The 18,570-nt window shown below is 43.2% G+C and overlaps 3 protein-coding genes across 3 annotated transcripts; 2 read left to right on the top strand and 1 right to left on the bottom strand.

Annotated features, from left to right (window-relative positions):
* The first annotated feature begins 5,039 nt into the window (after positions 1–5,039).
* Osi12 (DUF1676 domain-containing protein Osi12) lies at positions 5,040–5,807 on the top strand. The gene has a single exon (XM_076774709.1). The coding sequence runs from the start codon at positions 5,040–5,042 to the stop codon at positions 5,805–5,807; it is 768 nt and encodes a 255-aa protein (XP_076630824.1).
* A 1,842-nt stretch (positions 5,808–7,649) lies between these two features.
* Positions 7,650–9,320, bottom strand: LOC143346809 (uncharacterized). The gene is made up of 2 exons (XM_076775300.1): positions 9,068–9,320; positions 7,650–8,042 (listed from the first exon to the last, which is right to left on the bottom strand). The coding sequence occupies exons 1-2, from the start codon at positions 9,318–9,320 to the stop codon at positions 7,855–7,857; spliced, it is 441 nt and encodes a 146-aa protein (XP_076631415.1). The 3' UTR covers positions 7,650–7,854.
* Positions 9,321–14,336: 5,016 nt separating this feature from the next.
* On the top strand, positions 14,337–16,139 carry Osi13 (Protein). The gene is made up of 2 exons (XM_076776312.1): positions 14,337–14,520; positions 15,814–16,139. The coding sequence occupies exons 1-2, from the start codon at positions 14,337–14,339 to the stop codon at positions 16,137–16,139; spliced, it is 510 nt and encodes a 169-aa protein (XP_076632427.1).
* Positions 16,140–18,570: the final 2,431 nt, after the last annotated feature.

Raw genomic sequence — 18,570 nt, 5'->3', positions numbered from 1 at the left:
TAGTAAAAGTACACAGTTTGAATAATACTACTGCCAATTTTTATGAAGGAGTGACAATTTGAGTAGAAAATATAAGCCAATCCCAGGTTATTGGAATTTTCTGGTCGAATGACGGGGTGGATTTCTCTGGCCCCAATGGCCAGAATTGAACGAAATCATCGTTATTACAAACTTGATGAATTTCACTGTTGTTGCATTCAGAGATTTTTGAAATACTCATCCGAGAATGAGACGCTTTCAAAAGAAGGAAAATGTAAATTTGGAAAGCCAGCTTGAGATGTTTCAACGAGGATGCGTTTAAGGATTCAGGATGGGTACGAATTTCTCTGGAAACGTCGCGTGTCAAGCTAGTCGAAGTAAAATTTGATCCCCGTGGAGGAGCTTGAAACGTAGTCTGTGGGAATATTCATGTCCCGGTAATAATGCATCCTCTTAGTAATTCTTGGTGTCCTCGTTTGGGAGCAAAACAACTCTCTTTTGTAACAAAGGAGAACGTGTCCTCGAACGTGGCTACGTGATCTCACCGAATACAAATAAATTTGCATGTGAATACGTAACTCTTCGAGAGATTGACTTCTTTGTATCCTAAACAAAAATTCAAGAGCCAGTACGTCGAGCGACGTACCAATAAATCAGTCGAAATCTAATTTAATCTAAATCGAGTTTGAATTCGATTCGAATTCAGTTTAGCCGCCCGAGGCGTGGACAACTTTTTGGCTAATGCAAATTATTGAACTTGACACACTTTCGATCCGACGAATGTGACATGTTTTAAAGCGTACGGTCGAGTATGTCGGGTGCGTGAAAACACGAGAATCTAGTATTATTTTTTGCGATAAAATAGCGGGAATTCGAAGTACAGATTTGCATATGTTTTACGCGGCAATATATTAACTCCGTGCCTCGAGCTACTAAATTCCTTCGAGATTCAACGGGTCGATGACACAGTTTAACAAAATTTACCAAGCTCCCGAAACCCTAACCGAACGAAGAAACGTTCTTCCAGTGGAAAGAAGTCAACGCATCGAGCGATAAAAAATATTTCCTCTTATTATACTGGAATTTTTAATCGCAATACAAGTGGCATACAATTCAATTTACTGGCTTACTAATGTAATGGGAAATATATTGTACATCTTATTTTCGTATTCTCGACTGAAATTTTAGATTCGAACAGAGAAGATTTGAGATTGAAATTTGAAACAGAATTTCTAGATCGATTCCAGCGATGGAAATTTAAATCGTTGATGTCGTCCATCTTCTTGGCGAACGTGCGGCGCGCTCGCTTCGGTTTCCGACGAAACTCGCGCGTATTGTTCGCAATGGAATCCGTTTCTCGCGGCTGTCGTGCGAATTCATTCCGCGTGCCACGAATGTGGCACGCGCGTTAACACTGTTCGGCTCCATTCGCGGCTTGGGCCTTCTGCTATGGGATAATCGCGAAGTAGGTAAGCCAGCGTGGAGGATGCATCGTCGTCGCATTAGAGATGCGTTAACCTCGATCGAGCGTGGCAGCGTTACGCGCACGGCAACTGTGAGATCGGCACAGTGACATATACTATTCGACGATTCCATTTCGAGAAATATGCGCCAGCTTTCTGCCTTTTGGCGCTCGACGACAGGGGAAAATCGTAACCTCGTTAATTCGTCAACCGCGACGAATTTTTTGACTCAGATTTCCTCCTGTTCCTACCATTTCTTCGAGAAACCATACACGAATCGGCACTTTCCAGACAGGCTCGATTCTATCATATTTTTTTCATCTTATCCCTTTGCAATAGAAGAAAGCTTCATAAACAAGTTGAGAAAACATAAAAGATAATTCAGCTGCAAGATCTGGAAATTTGGGGTCTATTAAAAACGAAATTTGTCTTAATTTTATTTAAATCAAAAGTAAAACGAAGAAGCTATTTTCCCCGAATAAAATTATTCGAATTCTTCGATCCTCCCTACACAATTTGATGCACATTATTTTTAATTATAAAGAATATTGTAAAATATGATTTTTGTAAAAGTGATCTGCAACTTGGTGCGGTTCTCTATGAAATGGCGTTCAGACGTTGCGGAGTTTCGTAATCGATGCTCGAGGAAGGCGTTTGTTTTCATCGGGGCAACGCCCGGCGAGCTTCGGAAAAAGAAGAAGTCAGCGAGTGAAGGTGAGGCGCTTCAGCACGGTGCAACGGGTAAAAAAAGGTGCAACCGATGCAGTTCGCTTTTAGAGAGGCGTAATCCTCTCGCTATTACGTGTACCATTACCGAGCGACTGCGTCTCGAAATCGCTCGAGCAACCAACGAGAATTCGATGCCAGGAGTCCCGCGATCCTCTCGATCGACGTCGATTGCGACGGAAGTCGAATTCACCGGTCACAGTGCCCGGGTCTCCTGTCTCGAAAACACGACGAAACTAGCCAATTTTACCGTAACTCGTGGCTGAATACTAAATCGAATCGATCCACGGTTCGACGACGAACAGCAATCGACTTTAGCACAGAAAACAACGCAACCGAATCGATAGCATCGAAGAAATGGCTTTGTGCCAAAAGCATGGAACTTTAGAGGTCTATATTTATTATTAAATTGCATTATCTGCTTAAGGACCAGCTTTGGGAATTTATTTCTGCGCGACAAAAACACATTTTTTCATTGAAAATTTTCATTGAAAATAATTCGCTACAATATATTTTATATACGTACTTACGTACATTCTTTCTTCGTATAATGAATATAATAAAAAGTAAAAGAAAGGTAATACTATGAGTTGGCGAAGTTTGAAATGTTCTGACCCGTAATTATGCGGAACTAACGGGACGATGAAGGATTAAAGTCCTAAATCTCGAATGATGAGGAGGCAGATAGTGCTCAGTAACTTGTAGGAAGTATACCAAAAATGCTCAGTTTGAATGTCTTATTCTCTGATCACAATCGAACGGCAACGGTCACACTCGACGCCAGACGCAAGTAAGAATGCCAGTTATTATTGTCTCGAGAGGCTTTTATACTTTACGAGCCGCTTCCAGTTTGTTAATTATGTTCCTGGCACGTCGTTTCATATCGATATTGTCAACATCTTGTTGGCACGTACTCTAAAACATCGATATATCGTTCGATACGTCGATGTCAATATCGTCAACGCGATGATATGACCTTTTGCCCTTGACAGCATCCATATTTACCGAGCACATCCTTCGATGACAATACTGTCAACAATCTGTTGGTACGGTCTTTGATGTCATCTAAAATTAAATTTAAAATTACTAGTGTTATCTTAGTTAGCTTACTTTGTTTAATTTTTTCTTTCGAGAGTTCACGGGGCCAATTACGGGAAAAAGGGGACAAATGCCTTTCGGTAAAAATTCCACGTAATTACTTATCGCGCATCTGGTAAGCTCTAGCCTCGTAAGACGATAAAAGAACAACTGTCACGTGTTTCTACGAATTTGATGCGATCTTTCCATAGTAACTAAAAAAGATATATAAGCTTTGTCAGAATGAATCTTTAGAATGGTCAACGTCTGGCACACTTACCTTTGATAATTTTAACATGTTTATTGCCGTATCTTTTTTCGTGGACTTTCAAATTTTTGCTGCACGCTTCGAATCAAACTTTCATATTTGCTGATACAGCGAAAATAGGGTAGCGGTTTTCTCAGTTATGCAAATTTTGATTAAGACAGACATATCACAGGAGACGTCTTAACGTGTAACGAGAATTCAATGAAGTATGACTTGCGCGAAACGATGTATATCACCGGGCACGTACGATGCATACCACGGTAACGTATTAAGTAATGGATTATTTGATACAAGAAATTATTAACATTTCTTAGTAAATTTTTCTTCCACATTTTCTGTAAACGTTGCACCGAAATTCAAGATGTGAAAGGAGTCATAGAAGTTTGATTTGAGCCGCGTGCACGTGGAAAATGACCGGAGGCAAAGTTTGACTTCAATATACTACGGAGAGATATTGCATTCCTCGCTCATTATTGTCACCGTTTGAAATTCCCTGAAAGTGTGTTTATACGCGAAACGTCGATAGACAGCAGATTAGAAAACTGTTTGTAGCATACGGTATTTATAAACTCGTGAAATTTTGGGTACATATTTTATAAACGTTCATTTAACCCTTTTGCAAAGGGTTAAAAATAATTTACACACTTTGCTCGTAAAAGTAAAAGTTCAGATTGCAATTTCCATACTTTGCAACGCAAATCTTCCACGGAAGTTCTAATTTGAATAATATCTCGTCGCTAATAGTGACAATAAAATATACTCGGGGTAGCAATACTCGACAACTAAATTCGCTTGGCCGGTTCGTGTGTCGCGGCCGTCGATTTAACGCGAGATCGATTTTCACTCGATCAAAACTAGATCGTTGCGGAGAGGTAGATGCAGACTCGCGAGAGTAAGGACGCGGTCGGTCCGCGACCTAAAACTACTTCCAAGCGTCACGACGCTAGTCGAAAGGTCAACGAGGTCACGGTGCCAGGCGCGCCAATGGGACGCTTCCTGGTGCATCGTATCGCCGCCCCCCGCCTCACGTCAGGCGAATCGCAACAGGCGTCAGCGAAACTTAACGACCGACCACGGGCGTTCTACCTTCTTGAGTGGGTCTCTGTGTCAGGATGGGTCACATGCTCTATGAGAGAATCCAGCGTTGTCTTACGGTCAACGGAGAGAAAGAGGGGAAACGAAGGGGGACGGAGCGTGGAGAAGGTTTGTTTGGATGGTTTCAATGGAGCCCGAGGGGGACGACGCGGTCTCGCGTGTGGACGCATCCTCGGTGTTGGTACGGCTGCTGACGTGGGAGACGGTTCACCCCCGTTCCGCGAAGGACGACTACTCGATGGTATATATCGGCCCGGACGCGTCGTCCTGGCGCCAGTTCTCTCTAGTCGAGGATCCTAAAGCCCGCGTAAGTGCTCTGATCTCGTCACGGTGAACGTCTGCGTTACGAGTGTCCAGTTTCGACGTTGCCCTCGAGCCCCCCGGGTCAGGATTAATACCGTGCTCCCCCTCGACGCTCCAGGACGACGATAATGGATCTGTCCAAGTGTGTGTTAGTCTTGTTGGCGTGCAGTGCGGTCGGCTACGCGTCCACGACGACGAAAGACGACGACAGTCTAGTGGACAGGGGTTTCAGGGCTATGTACCGGGTGTACGAGGAGTGCCAGCACCGGAATATGGCCGTGTCGCCTTGCCTGAAGAAGAAGGCGATCGCGTTCTTCGAGAGACTGGGTAGGATGCGCGTTCTACCGTTGTCGGAAAACTTTGAGCTGATCAGAACCACCGACGAGGCGCCCAAAGACTCCACCGCGGACCTGGAGGCCAGCCTCGGCCGGAACGCGGGCAGCAAGGACGAGATCCTCACCGAGATCCTGCTGGATCGCGTCGCCTCGCTGCTCAACAGCTTCAACATGCAGATCCGTCTGCCGAAAACGAGCCCCGGCGAGCTCAAGAGAGGCATGGAGGAGGGACGCGGCAAGATGAAGAAGATGATGGGCATGATGATGATGGGAATGGCCATGAAGATGGCGGCCCTGGTGCCCCTGGCCCTGGGCGTCCTGTTCCTCCTCGCTGGAAAGGCTCTGATCATCAGCAAGATCGCTCTGGTGCTGTCACTGATCATCGGGCTCAAGAAGCTCCTCAGCCAGAAGCAGAGCCACGACCATGGCGGCTGGCAGCAGGGCGGAGGGGGCTGGGACAGGAGCCTGAAGACCGTTCTTGGGTCCACGGACCCCACCACGACGGAGGCCACACAAAAGTACGCGCACAGCCTGGCCTACTCGGCGCGACATCATCACTGATGTCCGGATCCGGAGTCGGCGGTTCAGAGTCTTCGGGTTCCGTTTGCTAACCGGCGTCTGCAAAATGGCGTTATGCTGCCCATCGACCGTTCAGCGAGTCGATCAATTGGACTTGTTATTACGAAGTGACCACGCGCGTATTCTCGTGGCTAAGCAGGGCTGTTCTTTGGTCGTAGGCTAGTAGAATGTTTTGGTACATGGTGCACATAGCTCTCGAGAGTCTGACGAGTCAAGGAGGTATTCTACTTTTGGTAAACGTACTTGCAAAGGTTTGAGGATGGTCGAACTCTGAACGCGTTTTTATTAGAACTGTGCTTTCCAAAACGGTGTCCACGATGTTTAAGAATCTACTCGACAGGTTATTTTATAAATTTAAACGCATAGTAGATAAGATTTTTATTTAAAATAAAATAGATGAATATGGAGAATTGTTTCTTTTCTTTCGTATTAGTATCTGCCATAGCCAAACTCGGTGGATTTCTCGTTTCAAATAAAAAAAGTAGTCGCAATCCTGGACACCGTTTAACGACCTTTCTTAAAATACTATGGTGTCACCAATTGTAACATTTCGTGGCCCCAGTGAATTTGACTGCGAAAGATGTCATAGTTTCTTTGCGAAAAATAAAATTAAAATTCACGCTAGAATACCTTTTTAAAGGAATTGATTTTCAACTCTATTTCTGGACTATGTACGACCTCTTAGGTTCGTTCTCTCGAGATCCTAGTTGTATCTGCAATTAAGGGCACTCCAGAGAGATGGGAAGAACAGTCTCGAGGAAAGTTGCATATCGTATGGGGTAAAATATTATAATCAGACTTCGTAAAATCTTTAATTGGACAAGAATTATCCGAGACTGATTTCTCCAGATCTCAAGAGTACTTTCAATAGACAACCCTCTGTTGCATGGCACTGTGTGTCTACTAAAAAATTATTTATTCATTCTAGAAATATAATTCATACTCAATTAGATATTCAAGAAAATGCAACAGAGGGTCAGAGCACACTCGTAATTAATCTACGATCCATCTTATAATCCTCCATTGGAACACTTCAATTAAAATCTTCCATTCACGGAATAATAATAATAACAACAACAATGGCGTCTTTATTACGCGTATATATATGAAAAAATACAATTGAAAGATAGTATCTACAAGTTCCTGGCGAGACCTACTCTAAAAGTTACGATATCAGAGCATATTCTAAGGGGGAAATGAAACTGTAGGATTGTAAAGGGAAAAATAGCTTTGCCTTGTTCCGAGAATCGCGACTCTGGCCCGAACAGTCGCGAGCGTAGGCAAAGAAACTAGATGAACAAGAATCGATACGCGATTGCTTTCTCAATGAGCGAACGAGCCGACTGCGTGCAACTGGAGCAATTAGAACGCGTACGTTGTAAACGCGAATACGGTCGTGCCACACGAGAGATGTAGCACCGCATACGAGCTGTCACTCATTTTGAATCCCCAGTCGACCCGGGAAGCAATTCGACGCGATACACGACGATTTCCAGGCACGCGAGTTTCTAACGGAACCTTAAAGAAGACACGTCTTTTTATGCGTGCGAGAATCGCTTATAAAGCAATCGACCAGGAGAACCTGCCTGATCTAGAAGGGACGCTAGAGAAGGTCAGAGTCGAAATCCGCAGTCGTTTCTCGACACCGTTTCCCATATTTATAACCTAGATACGTAAGTTCCAAATTGAAAACTATTTATTCGCCGAACGCCATTTATTTATTGTCGCGAACTTAACGCTAGGGATGTATTTCGCCTCTAATTTCAATATGGTCGCCCAAATCGGACGAAGACCGATCGAATATGGAGGCACCGGGGGTCGAACGGACAGAACGGTTCAATGATTCGTTCGTGATCGTTGCTCGTTCTCTTTTTTTTCTGCGGCAACGATACGATTATACATTCTTGCGCAAAAAAAAAATTGTTTTCTCGATGATTATCGGTTACGCGAGCCATTTACGAAATAAAGTGGTATGTCAGTCTCACTTTGGAAGAGTTCGTCGTCGCGGAGGTTATCGAGAAACGTTCCGTCAGCGTACTTTCAGCCCGAGGACCGCGGCGAACAGGGCGAAGAAGAATCCCGCGAGCAAGGCGGTGGCCTTCAGGAGGATCAGACCCCCCAACATCGTCGGGATCAGGGCGAAGAACTTCATCTTGTACGCCATCAACAGCGCCATCATCGTGCGGTCCATTTTTCGTTTCTTTCGCCGAGGACGGTCTGCAACCAACCGGGGACGACGTTGATTATTCTCTGTTCTGTGTTTTTATTCGATTAATAAATGTATCGATCCAATCGTATTGGGTTCTCATTTTCTATGGCCACGTAGTTAAGAAACATTGAATGTGCAAAGTAGAACAGTAGTTCTTGTAAATCAAATTGAATTGCAATGTTTACAAAATGGAAGACTATTTAAGTTTTTAACTACTCAAAATTAGTTTCAGTATATTTTGAATCATTAAAATTCGTCAAACCGTCCAGAAGTTATGATTTTTTAAACATACACTATTCCGGGAAGCATTTCCGACCACACAGTATATTTTCGGTAAAGAATTTTTTCCCGAAAGTACGTAGGATTTTGGGGGTATGTCTATTCACCAAAAATGATTGTAATTGATCCTCGCAACTGAAAATAATTTTTCCAGAGCGATTTGAAATTGTTTAACTTAATTTTTTATAACTTTTTAATGAAACCTTAATCAAGAAACTGATTAAACTGATTCGTATTATTTTGGCCTCTAGAATCTCCCATTAAAATTTTTCCCAGAGATGGCCGAACACCCTGTATATTCAGCTCTGTGACATCATTATTCAAAATCAAATAGTACTGAAGTTGGGCAGATAACGAAGAATTCAAATTTACTTTTAGTTACGTCAATATTAGGAAAACTTAAATTTCAATACTACGATAAAAAGTAGAGTATTATAGATACTTACCAGGAAAAGGGGTAATCTGGGGCACTGAAAGTTTACCAGCAAACAAAAACAATTCAGTGAAGTGCACCAACATATATTAGGATCGCATTAAAAATTTGTAACTTTATAAAATAATATTATAAAATTGATAAATATTGCACTTTGAAATTAAAACTTGTATTTGATCCTGCTATTTGAATTTTTTAAATGTTCCAAAAGTTTTCGTCCCTGAAGTCCCAACGAAAAAGAAATATTTAAGGCATTCAATTACTCGATCAAGCATCCTTCTATGAAAAATAATTTTATTTTCTGACTTCGAGCCATATTACCTCGACTCTGCAGGTAGTTCTTCGAGAGAGGCAGGACATTGTTCCTCGTTAAGGTCTTGACGAGCTTCGTTTTGTCGTCCGTGTGCAAAAGAATCGCATTCAGAGGCACGACTTTGGTCTGAGCCTCCTTGAGAGCCTTCTTCACGACGTACCCCTTGTGACCGTGCTTCTCGTCCAGCTTCGATGACTCCAGCACGCGGACCACGCAGTTCAGGGTCAACAGAATCGCGACTAGATTCACTCTCGATCTCATCTTCTCTTCGGGTGGGTCGATTCTACCGATTAGTCGCGACTCCCAATCACATCCTCAAGGCGCCCTCGTGTTCTCCAGGTCACGAAGCACCCTTCAGACTCCACCAGCCCTAAACTCATCCGTCTCCCCGAATGCTTCCAACTACACCAAGATCGGGCGTCTCGATGATGGAAGCAGCATGGCTTTTCCTAGTCCTGCTCCAGGTGGTTAAAGTCTGACGAAATCTCTGAAAAGGGATATTTCGTTGAAAGGTGACAGATTCAAAGAAGAAGTAACTCTGAAGAAATATAATTCCAAGGTACATAGCATGTTTGTTCGAACGGAACATTTAAAAAGCAAGTCTTCAGGCTACCTCAATGTTGGAAAAACTAATTCAATGGAGGAATAACTGAGAACAAAAACGTTAGAAGGCCTTGCCTGGGGCGGAAGTTACGTTAGCTAGACAAGAACTTCAAGAAGCAAGATTTCAGCTCGTCAGAATATTAAGAAGACAAAAAAGACTAGCTGCGAACAACTATGATTTAACTTCATTAGTTATATTAGATAGTGGTTTTCGAGGAAAGTGTTGCGAAGTTATCTTCTCCAGAGTTCGAATAACACAAAATTGGGGTGTGTCGTGCGGTCAAAGTCTATTTACGATCCATGTGCTCACGTCACGGATCATTGAGCCAATCGCTGAGCTCGTGTCATGGGTCACTGGTCTGCTCTCCGGTCGAACAATTGACAAAAGGAATTTTCCACGAAGCTAACACCCAGAAGCTTCAGCCAACACCACGATAGGTCACCCCAGATACCAGAAAAATGAATTTAAGGTTGTCCAAGTTTCAGACATTAGGTAAACGTGTGGAAAGATCAAAAACTGATGCTCTGAATGACCCTCCTAGTCCTGAGCTCCCCACCATCGAAAAGAGTCCCAAAGATTCTGAGGAAACGAAACTTACGATGCAACGTAGGCTCCGTGAATCATTCCAGGAAGATGGTTTCCCCAGTTCCAAACCGATTGCACAAGGTTCCTCCGACAAATGCAAATGACGAATGGCCTGGCGTCGGAACGAACTGAACAGCGACCGACCGCGTACTAACTGACGCGCTGTTGATTCCTCAACGACGATCCGAGGGGGGCTGGTCGGGGTACCACGCCGGGCACGCTTCAGTTACCAGGAAGATCGACAGTCCGTGAAAAATGAGCACCGCGCGACGAGCCGGCAATATATGCGTGCGGTAGGTAAGTACTATGATCCAAATTATTGCTAGCGATATATGTGTCAGGTTATATTGTCGAACGGTACAACTCGTCGACGTGCATTCCCCTGCACTGCCCGCGTAGGAGGGAAGAAACACAGGATTCCGGAAGGGGGGCCAACGAAGTACACGCGGGGTGCGGGGGGAAAGATAATAACCCAGGAGACGCCCGACGTCGACCACTTTGATTTTTGAGTTACGCTGCACAGACAACAGGGACGTCTTCGTGTCCCCTGATCGATCGACGACCACTCGAATCTGGGTGGCTCGAACAAGAAAAACACGATTACGGTTTCCCAACAAACAATCCTGATAATAAACGACTTGGAGCTACTGGTGCCAAAACTGAAATTAAATGAGGGAGGATTTACGGAATTATTTTTAGTTATTAGACAGTCCTATGGATAGAAGTATTTATATTTTGTCGAATTTTTCTCTTTATTTGTAAAATTTTTATAAACTACGAGTACAATGGAGTTCATTTTCAGGTTTAAACGGAGGAAAATTTCGGGGCACTCTTTGCTGAAACGTTTATGTAAATTGTCCAGGAAATGACAAGTTGTCATTGAGCAATTGGTTCAGAGTAATTCTTTTTTTTAGGGCACCGTTTCTGTGTATTGTACAATTTTTTACTTCTCTTCGTATTTAATTTTGTCCTATTTTCTTTCCATCTCTAATAGTTTTCTGGATCCGCCCAGTTGCGTGAGACGATAGAGATTGCAATTTCGTACACCATCTTAACCTTTGCGTGAAATACCTTGCGTTCATAGCGTTCGCGTCCTCGATTTTTCAGCCCCAATTTCAGCGATTCGACACCAAATCCTACAACTTTATAAAGACCATTTACACGCGATGCAATTTATCGCATCCTAGAGTACCCGCATTCTATGAAAACCGAATTTATCAATCGTTTCGCGTAAATACCTTCGTAGAAAGTTTCCCCTCATCAATTTAAAAGCAATAATACACTTGCCAGTTCGTTTATTGTTCCCGACCTGCATCTCGACTTTCATCGTTGGACGCGACGATAAAAAAATTCTACATAAACCCATATGCTCACATACAGCCGATAAATTACGCGCTAATTGTTTCTAGGCTGCGATATCGGACGAACCGTTAAACAATAATCGTCGACGCGAGTGAACTGGCAATTGCAACGGTGAGAATATTCAACGATAAAATTCAGGATTCGGAAACTCCAATTTATCGCTACTTCTTGCCACGCAAAAATCTATTTCCGGCGTCGATGATCGATTTCTTTGAGTTTCCCTGAAAAACTGTTCTCCACGAAAAATTTCTTGCGTGTGTTTTTTTTTGAAAGTGGATTACAGTGGTCGCAGTACTCGCAGAAAATCATCGAAGATACGTTTAATCTTGAAATCTTTCGCATTTTGTTCGAGCATGTTGGCCAAAAGTAGAAAAATTACCGCCATTTGCGCAAAGAGGGTTACCGTACCGAGGTATCCTTTTTCGAAATCATTATCCAAGAGAATGACGCTCGCATTAGTTGAATCCCTCGCGTATGAAGCGAGGAACCCAGATGTCGGCGTTTCATTCATGTGCCAGTTGAAAGAGCATTGTGTCGCTCTTCGAGGAAGCTAAGGACAATTTCGCTGCTTCCTGCGCGAACACGGCCCGCGAATAATTGCGCGAGAAACGGGACAAGGGGCAGAGGCGGAAAAGCAGGAGAACGAAAAGTCTAGGCATGTTGAATCACTATCATCATTACCGGGGGCCTCTTGCGTCCTTTGTTTCGGGGCTCGTTGCATGTCGCTCTAATGATCGATGCTGCTATTTCATTTTCAAAGAAAGATAACGGTCTTAACCGTCCAAATGGTAAGACGCACGAGAACGCTTCCGCGAAAATCATCGAAAGCCCGAGCGTCGATAGATCGCTTCGATCGTGAGAACTGTTCACTTAAAAACAATATCCGTTCGATCAAAATCACTAATGGTCCTCGAAACGAATCCCTCTGGCGATAAAAATTGCATCAAAATCAATTTTGAAGAGATGATTGACTATATTTATATATTTGTAATAGAGAAAATAAATTTTTGAATTCCTCGATGGAAATAGAATTAAAAAGGATCAGCATAGGACTTGTAAGATTCAAATAAAAAATGTACCCAGTTATGATACACTATTATCAAAATTATTAATTAAGTTTACGTCTATTTTAAACACGAATTACTTATTCTGTCAAATTTTGTTGAAATCGATAAGGTTCTCGTCCGAGATTTCTCTCGTGAAACGCGTCGAACACTAAACGTTTCGCGATTTATGACCGTGAACATGGTGATTCCGTTGGCTGCAATTTATTCAGTGATTTAGCACGACGTGGTGGGAGATTTATGAACTCTCCTCGTTACGCAACCGCAATTAGGAGAACGTTTCGCGAATGTTAATCGAAACACGCGCTCGTTCGACGCGAAGACGAACCGGACAATTAGCAACAATGGCGTCCGACGACACCGAGATTCTTCGTTTTTCTCGCGACGTTCTCGGTAACGGGACAGATAAACGCCCTTTTTTATTTGCGTGACGATTTACTTGTTACGAAGAAAGAACTGCAGGAAGAATCTAGCAATTCTTTCTCACGAAACCGACGCGTTGGAACTGCTTTAGCGACGGCTATAAGCTGATAAAAGTTCCGCCATTTTGAGCAATCTTAACTCCTAACCCCTTATTTTTATATGTATTTTATAAGTAGACAGGTTATACGCTTCCTTGGGTTCCTGCAAAATTCAAAATAAATATTTTGAGAAAAAGTCTTGATATGAAATATTATCCATGAGTTCTATTGGAGAGAAAAGGGCTGGAATCTGCAGAAATACAATGAATACTGGTACCAGATATAAAAATAAAATACTTGTCGAATTTTTACGGCTATTACGCTGTAATTGAACCATTTTGTAATTACAATTCCTGGAACAATTCAATTTCTGCAAAGCTGTGTCCAGAAGTCTGCAAACCCAGAATCATAAAGGGTATTTTTAACGATTCCATGTTGTTATGGAAATTCCACGATTGATCCCTCGATAAAGCGTTTCTAGACTCGAAGGCCCCCCCATACAATGGGAGGCACTGTCAGTTTCGCGTTTCGAAGATTATCAGAACGTTTCCTTTCCCTCTCCGTGTCTCTCTCGCAATGGACGTCGGCATAACCAGGCCAAAGATGTACTTGGCTGCTGCGAACTCATCGGGCCGATTACTCGAGTGTGAAACGAACCTGGATGGTCGATCGATGCTCACAGCTTCGTTTCAACGGATACGTTAGTTCTCCATCCTCCTGGAAATATTCGGGGGGCTGCTCTGCCCCGCTAACGACGTCGTCCAATGATCGGAGAGAACAGTGGACGGAGGTGGACGGGGGATGGTAGACAAATCCTTCGTCACGCGTCAGTACCAACATAGATGGTCTCCTTCCCTGGACTTTTCGCGATCCAGCTATATAAACTAATGGTCCGGTCTAGGACGAATGTCAGTTGACATTTCAATTTGCTAGCAAGCTCGTCCGTCGGCCGTTGCGATCGGTCCCCGTGTCATTCCAACTCGGGCCAATCCCCGAGCTACCTCGGAACACTCTTCGTCAAGCTGCCGCGAGGTGCACTTCCTCCACAGTACGTGACGTTTCATCCGCTCGTGATTCGTGAAAATTAACATCATCCCTAGGTCGAGCTTCATTGGGAATCGAAGTGTACCCGACGGTTCGTCGATTTGTTTGTTGATATTCTGGCGCGACGCTGTTGAACAGCGCCGGATGCAACAGGAGGATGCTACTGCTGTACCCGCTGCTCTTCCTGCCTCTGCTGACGGCCACGGAGACCACACGGCCCACCGTGATGCAGGAAGTACGGAGGCTGCAGCCGGATGACACCAGGAGCCCCGCGGAGTGGATCGGTGACGGGATCTTAAACGTCGTCGACACTGTCTTCCCTGCATCGTCCTCTGTGGAAGGTACATGAAAATTAACTGTAAATCCTAGATAGCGCTAACACTGAAACCTGAACGTCGTCCAGGCCTGGAAAGAAATTTAGTTGAACTGGTAAACCCCAGTAATTGGGACGTGGTCCCAAGATAATCTTTGTGAGATGAAATCCTGTGATTCTGAGATTAAAGGGGACTCGATACAATTTTTAATTTGTTCGGATGGAGCAGTAAAGGAATTTTGATTTTGTAGATAATTGAGTGGAATAGAACTTAATCAGTATTTTGATATCGAATGCAAATATTAATAGTCCAGTTACTTTTCATCGATGGACAGCGTTTGCTGGGCTAGTAACTTAACGAATAATTCTGTTAACTTGAAACAATTTTAAGTTTGATCAAATCATTGTACGGTACTGTGGATAATAAATTTGCAGCGTTACAATTAAAAATGCAAATAATTGCAATACACTAAAAATTGCATTTTACGACTCCTAACGAAGAATAAAAGGAACGAATCGAAACTGAAGTCTTTGATTTAACAGTTGGAAATAAATTATCCCACGCGTTTTGGATCCAATTTGCCATAAAGTAACTTTCAATTTAAGTCCAGAACTGGTCCTTCCAAGGGATTCAATGTCTGTATTCATGTTCGAACCATGAATTATAGCTTTTTAGACTTTGAAAGGAAGTCCTAGAAAGTGTGTGAACTTGGTTCGGTGTCGACTGATCAGACCACTATCGATAAAATCGTAGGAAATTACGCTGAAACATTAATCTCATGATGCTAAAGGAGCGTGTAATTACGGAGGCTTGTTACCGGCATCTAATGCATGTCGTAATGCGATACTTGATCGTTCACGGCACGTGGCCGGCCGACACAAAAACCATAAGTGCTTTCCACTCCAGTTCACTCTATTACCTTGTTCATTTTGCTAACATGACTAATAAGGAGCGCCTTCTTTTTGTTCCTGGTGTTCCCGTATCACCTGATGCATCGCCGAACCCATAAAAACGTAACGCAGTTTTATTGCATTCTGTCTAATTAACAGGACAAGTCTCGCTCCAAAAAGCTCTCCTCTCGGTTGGATAAATAAACGTTCGATTTAATGTCCTTTTAATTTTCCTTAACCTCGAACTTGATCCCCGCTTTTCATTTACAGTCAACAGTAACAGGATGTTTCGCAACTTTCTACATCCGGACAAATTCCTCAGAGAATTCTAATATTTAAATAAATTACGAAGCATCTGTGTATCAAAATTTGTCGATATTTTATGGGTCAGAACATTGCGACTAATTTAATAACGAACGTTTTGTTGCAGCTCGCAAGAAGAAGAAGCTGAAGCTGAACAAATACCTGATACCTTTGATCGTCGGATTCATGCTAATCAAGTCAATCCTTCTGCCCATCGCGCTAAAAACCCTAGCCATTCTGAGTGGCAAGGCAGTGGTTCTCAGTTTGATGAGTTTGATCTTGGCAGCCATAGTTGGCCTCAAGAAGGTCGCCCAGAGTCACTCAGCGAGCGGCTACGATGTCGTGAACGTACCCTTGAGTAAATACAGGAGGCAGGACTTGTTCGAAATGGCGGACGAAACGGCGGAATCCGAACCTTATAAATATTATAGAGATCGACATAAAAGGAAGTAAACAATATCTGTAATTATTTAACGTCTTCTTCATTCTCCTTCCCTATACCTCCTGGTCTCACTTATCAAATAATTCGAGGGAAAGAACTTTAAATTAAGCGTGGATATTAATTACCTTGATTAATTCACTTTCTCCGCGGAACAAGTATTTTTAGCGTTCAGTATTGCCAAACATACTTGATCTCCGGAATTAGCGTGAACAAGATTGGTCTCGGTTGTAGGAGCAAGCTAACCATTTGAACAAATAAAGGATCGTGCTTGGAAATCGTGTGCAAACAAAAGGCACTAAACCGTAGAAAGTGTTTTCAATCAGCGACACGCAATATCATCTTGCACGAGTCGATTCCGTGGAAACTAGATCGAACAATGGGAATAACAATTGATCGACTCGAGTTTTCAACAACGCGTTACGTAAGCGTGTCGCGCGGAGAAAGTTCGTCTCGAATACCGAGAATTACAAACCCACGTTTGGAACTCGCATGGCCAGTGTCACGGACCTTGAACTTAGTCTACTATTACTGAGCAAACGTACAAATTTATTCAAATATAAGAATTTTGGAATTCGTCTGTTTTTATTTGGATTAAGGATGTTGTGTATGCTTTGATACGTCGTCTGACAGAAATAAGAGTCCTCTTTTGCATTCAGTACACCTTGCACCGTATGGGAACAGAACTATGTCGACCTAGAGTCGGGCCGTGGGAAGACTGGAATCGAAAGAAAGTAATTCGGACGCAACAGTCGTCGAAATTGAATCATCGTCGAAAGCAGCGTGAATAGCCGCGAAAAAATTTCTCTGTTTAACGCTTGCCAATTAGCATTCTGGATCCCTGTTTCTCTTTCACTCTCTCCCTCTGCAAACGACCGTGCCCTTTTTCGGGATATTTTTTCCCCAAAACCGATCGGAAGTAAAAGACTTCGTGGACGGACGTAACCTAGAAAACTGTGAAAATCTTTCGTTTCGAGCACGGGTACCGTTAAGAGAAGAGACGACGTGGTTCCGCGAGACTGTTAAATATTTAAAGAGACCCAGAGCGAGACAATGGAGGCGGCTCTCGCGAATAAGGCAGTTGCCATTCCGAGGCGGTTGCCGTTCGACAAATGTCCCCGATGAGATACGCATTGTTGTACATTGTTTGTCAGACGCGCGACATCCTCTGGGCTACTTATCGACGATCGTTAAATTACGTTCGTGTAAGACGTTTTAATTAAAACGGGGCACGTGTTTGGATACTGAAATGATTCGAGGTTAATTGCAATTACAGTAAATCCTCCGTTCTACGAATCACCGGGTGCCTGAATGCTCTATTATTCGAACGAGAAGGAGGACAGGAGAAAGTGATGATCGTAACAATTTTGTTGAAGTCACTGTTACATTGTAGACCTAGAAAAATGTATAACATTCCTTCTATCTACGGTTTTTTTTTACTATCGTTTTCTTATCCAAGTCCAAGGTAGAAGGAGACGAACGACAGTCGCGACGAACATTATTAAAAAAAAAGGGAAATTGTTCGAATGGGTGTTATATCAGAGAGCCCGTCGGCGATGTAATCCGTGGTTTCAAACGACCAACGTGTCTGTGGGTCAAGGTGAACAGCTCGATGCACGTGGAGTTACCTGATCTCGTCCGTGGAAGATTTTCGATTCTAACGACCGCGAGTATGGACGAGCGTAGAAGAAGTTCGAGGAGAATTACACACGTCCCCAAAGCCTCGAATATATTCAGCTGTCCAGAGTCCTCTTCTTCGTTAGACAATAACTATTATTAACGGCAGGCCACGATAGCCGCGCTTTCAGGTTTTAAAATCGTTGGACAAACGTCGCTCGTTTACCCGTCCGCTCGTAAAATCGAACCATTCGCGGCGAACGTCCACTAGAGATCTCGACGACGAGGTCTGGAATGCAAAGTATGAATACCGAGGCATTTGATTTCTCGACGGTGACTAAACGCCAATGAATTTCGATTTAATTATTCGTTACAGCTTTTAAGTGATAAGGACTGGACGGGGGGACTTTTTAAAGAAGGATATTCGTCAACGGCGGATTTTTAATCGTAAATCCCGGAAGGATCGTCGAAAGTTGCTGGATTCTATGACAAGTCTGAGTTAAATATAGCCTTGAAATATTTGTCGAGAAACAGGAAAGTTGTTTCGTACTGTGAATCGTCGAGATAAGGTAAGGGAGAACACTTTTTGGCCCATTGATCTGTTAGTATGGTTTGAATATAGATTAATAAGACTGTAGTAAAATTTCAGAGGAATGTATCTGCTCGATTAACGCCTAATTCTGTCGCGAACGCTGCCAATAGTTGGAGATTTCAATGCTTGGAACGCGGGATCACGGGAGATTTCAATGCCTGGGAGACACCCGTGGTCTCGCATTTCAGGCATTGAAATCTCCAGCTATTGTCAGTGTTCGTGACAATATTAAGCGT

The sequence above is a fragment of the Colletes latitarsis genome, chromosome 10 (genome assembly GCF_051014445.1).
Source record: "Colletes latitarsis isolate SP2378_abdomen chromosome 10, iyColLati1, whole genome shotgun sequence".
In the NCBI taxonomy this organism is placed as follows: Eukaryota; Metazoa; Arthropoda; class Insecta; order Hymenoptera; family Colletidae; genus Colletes; species Colletes latitarsis.
Note: the sequence above shows the minus strand (reverse complement) of the source record. Positions and strands in the feature narration are given on the sequence as shown.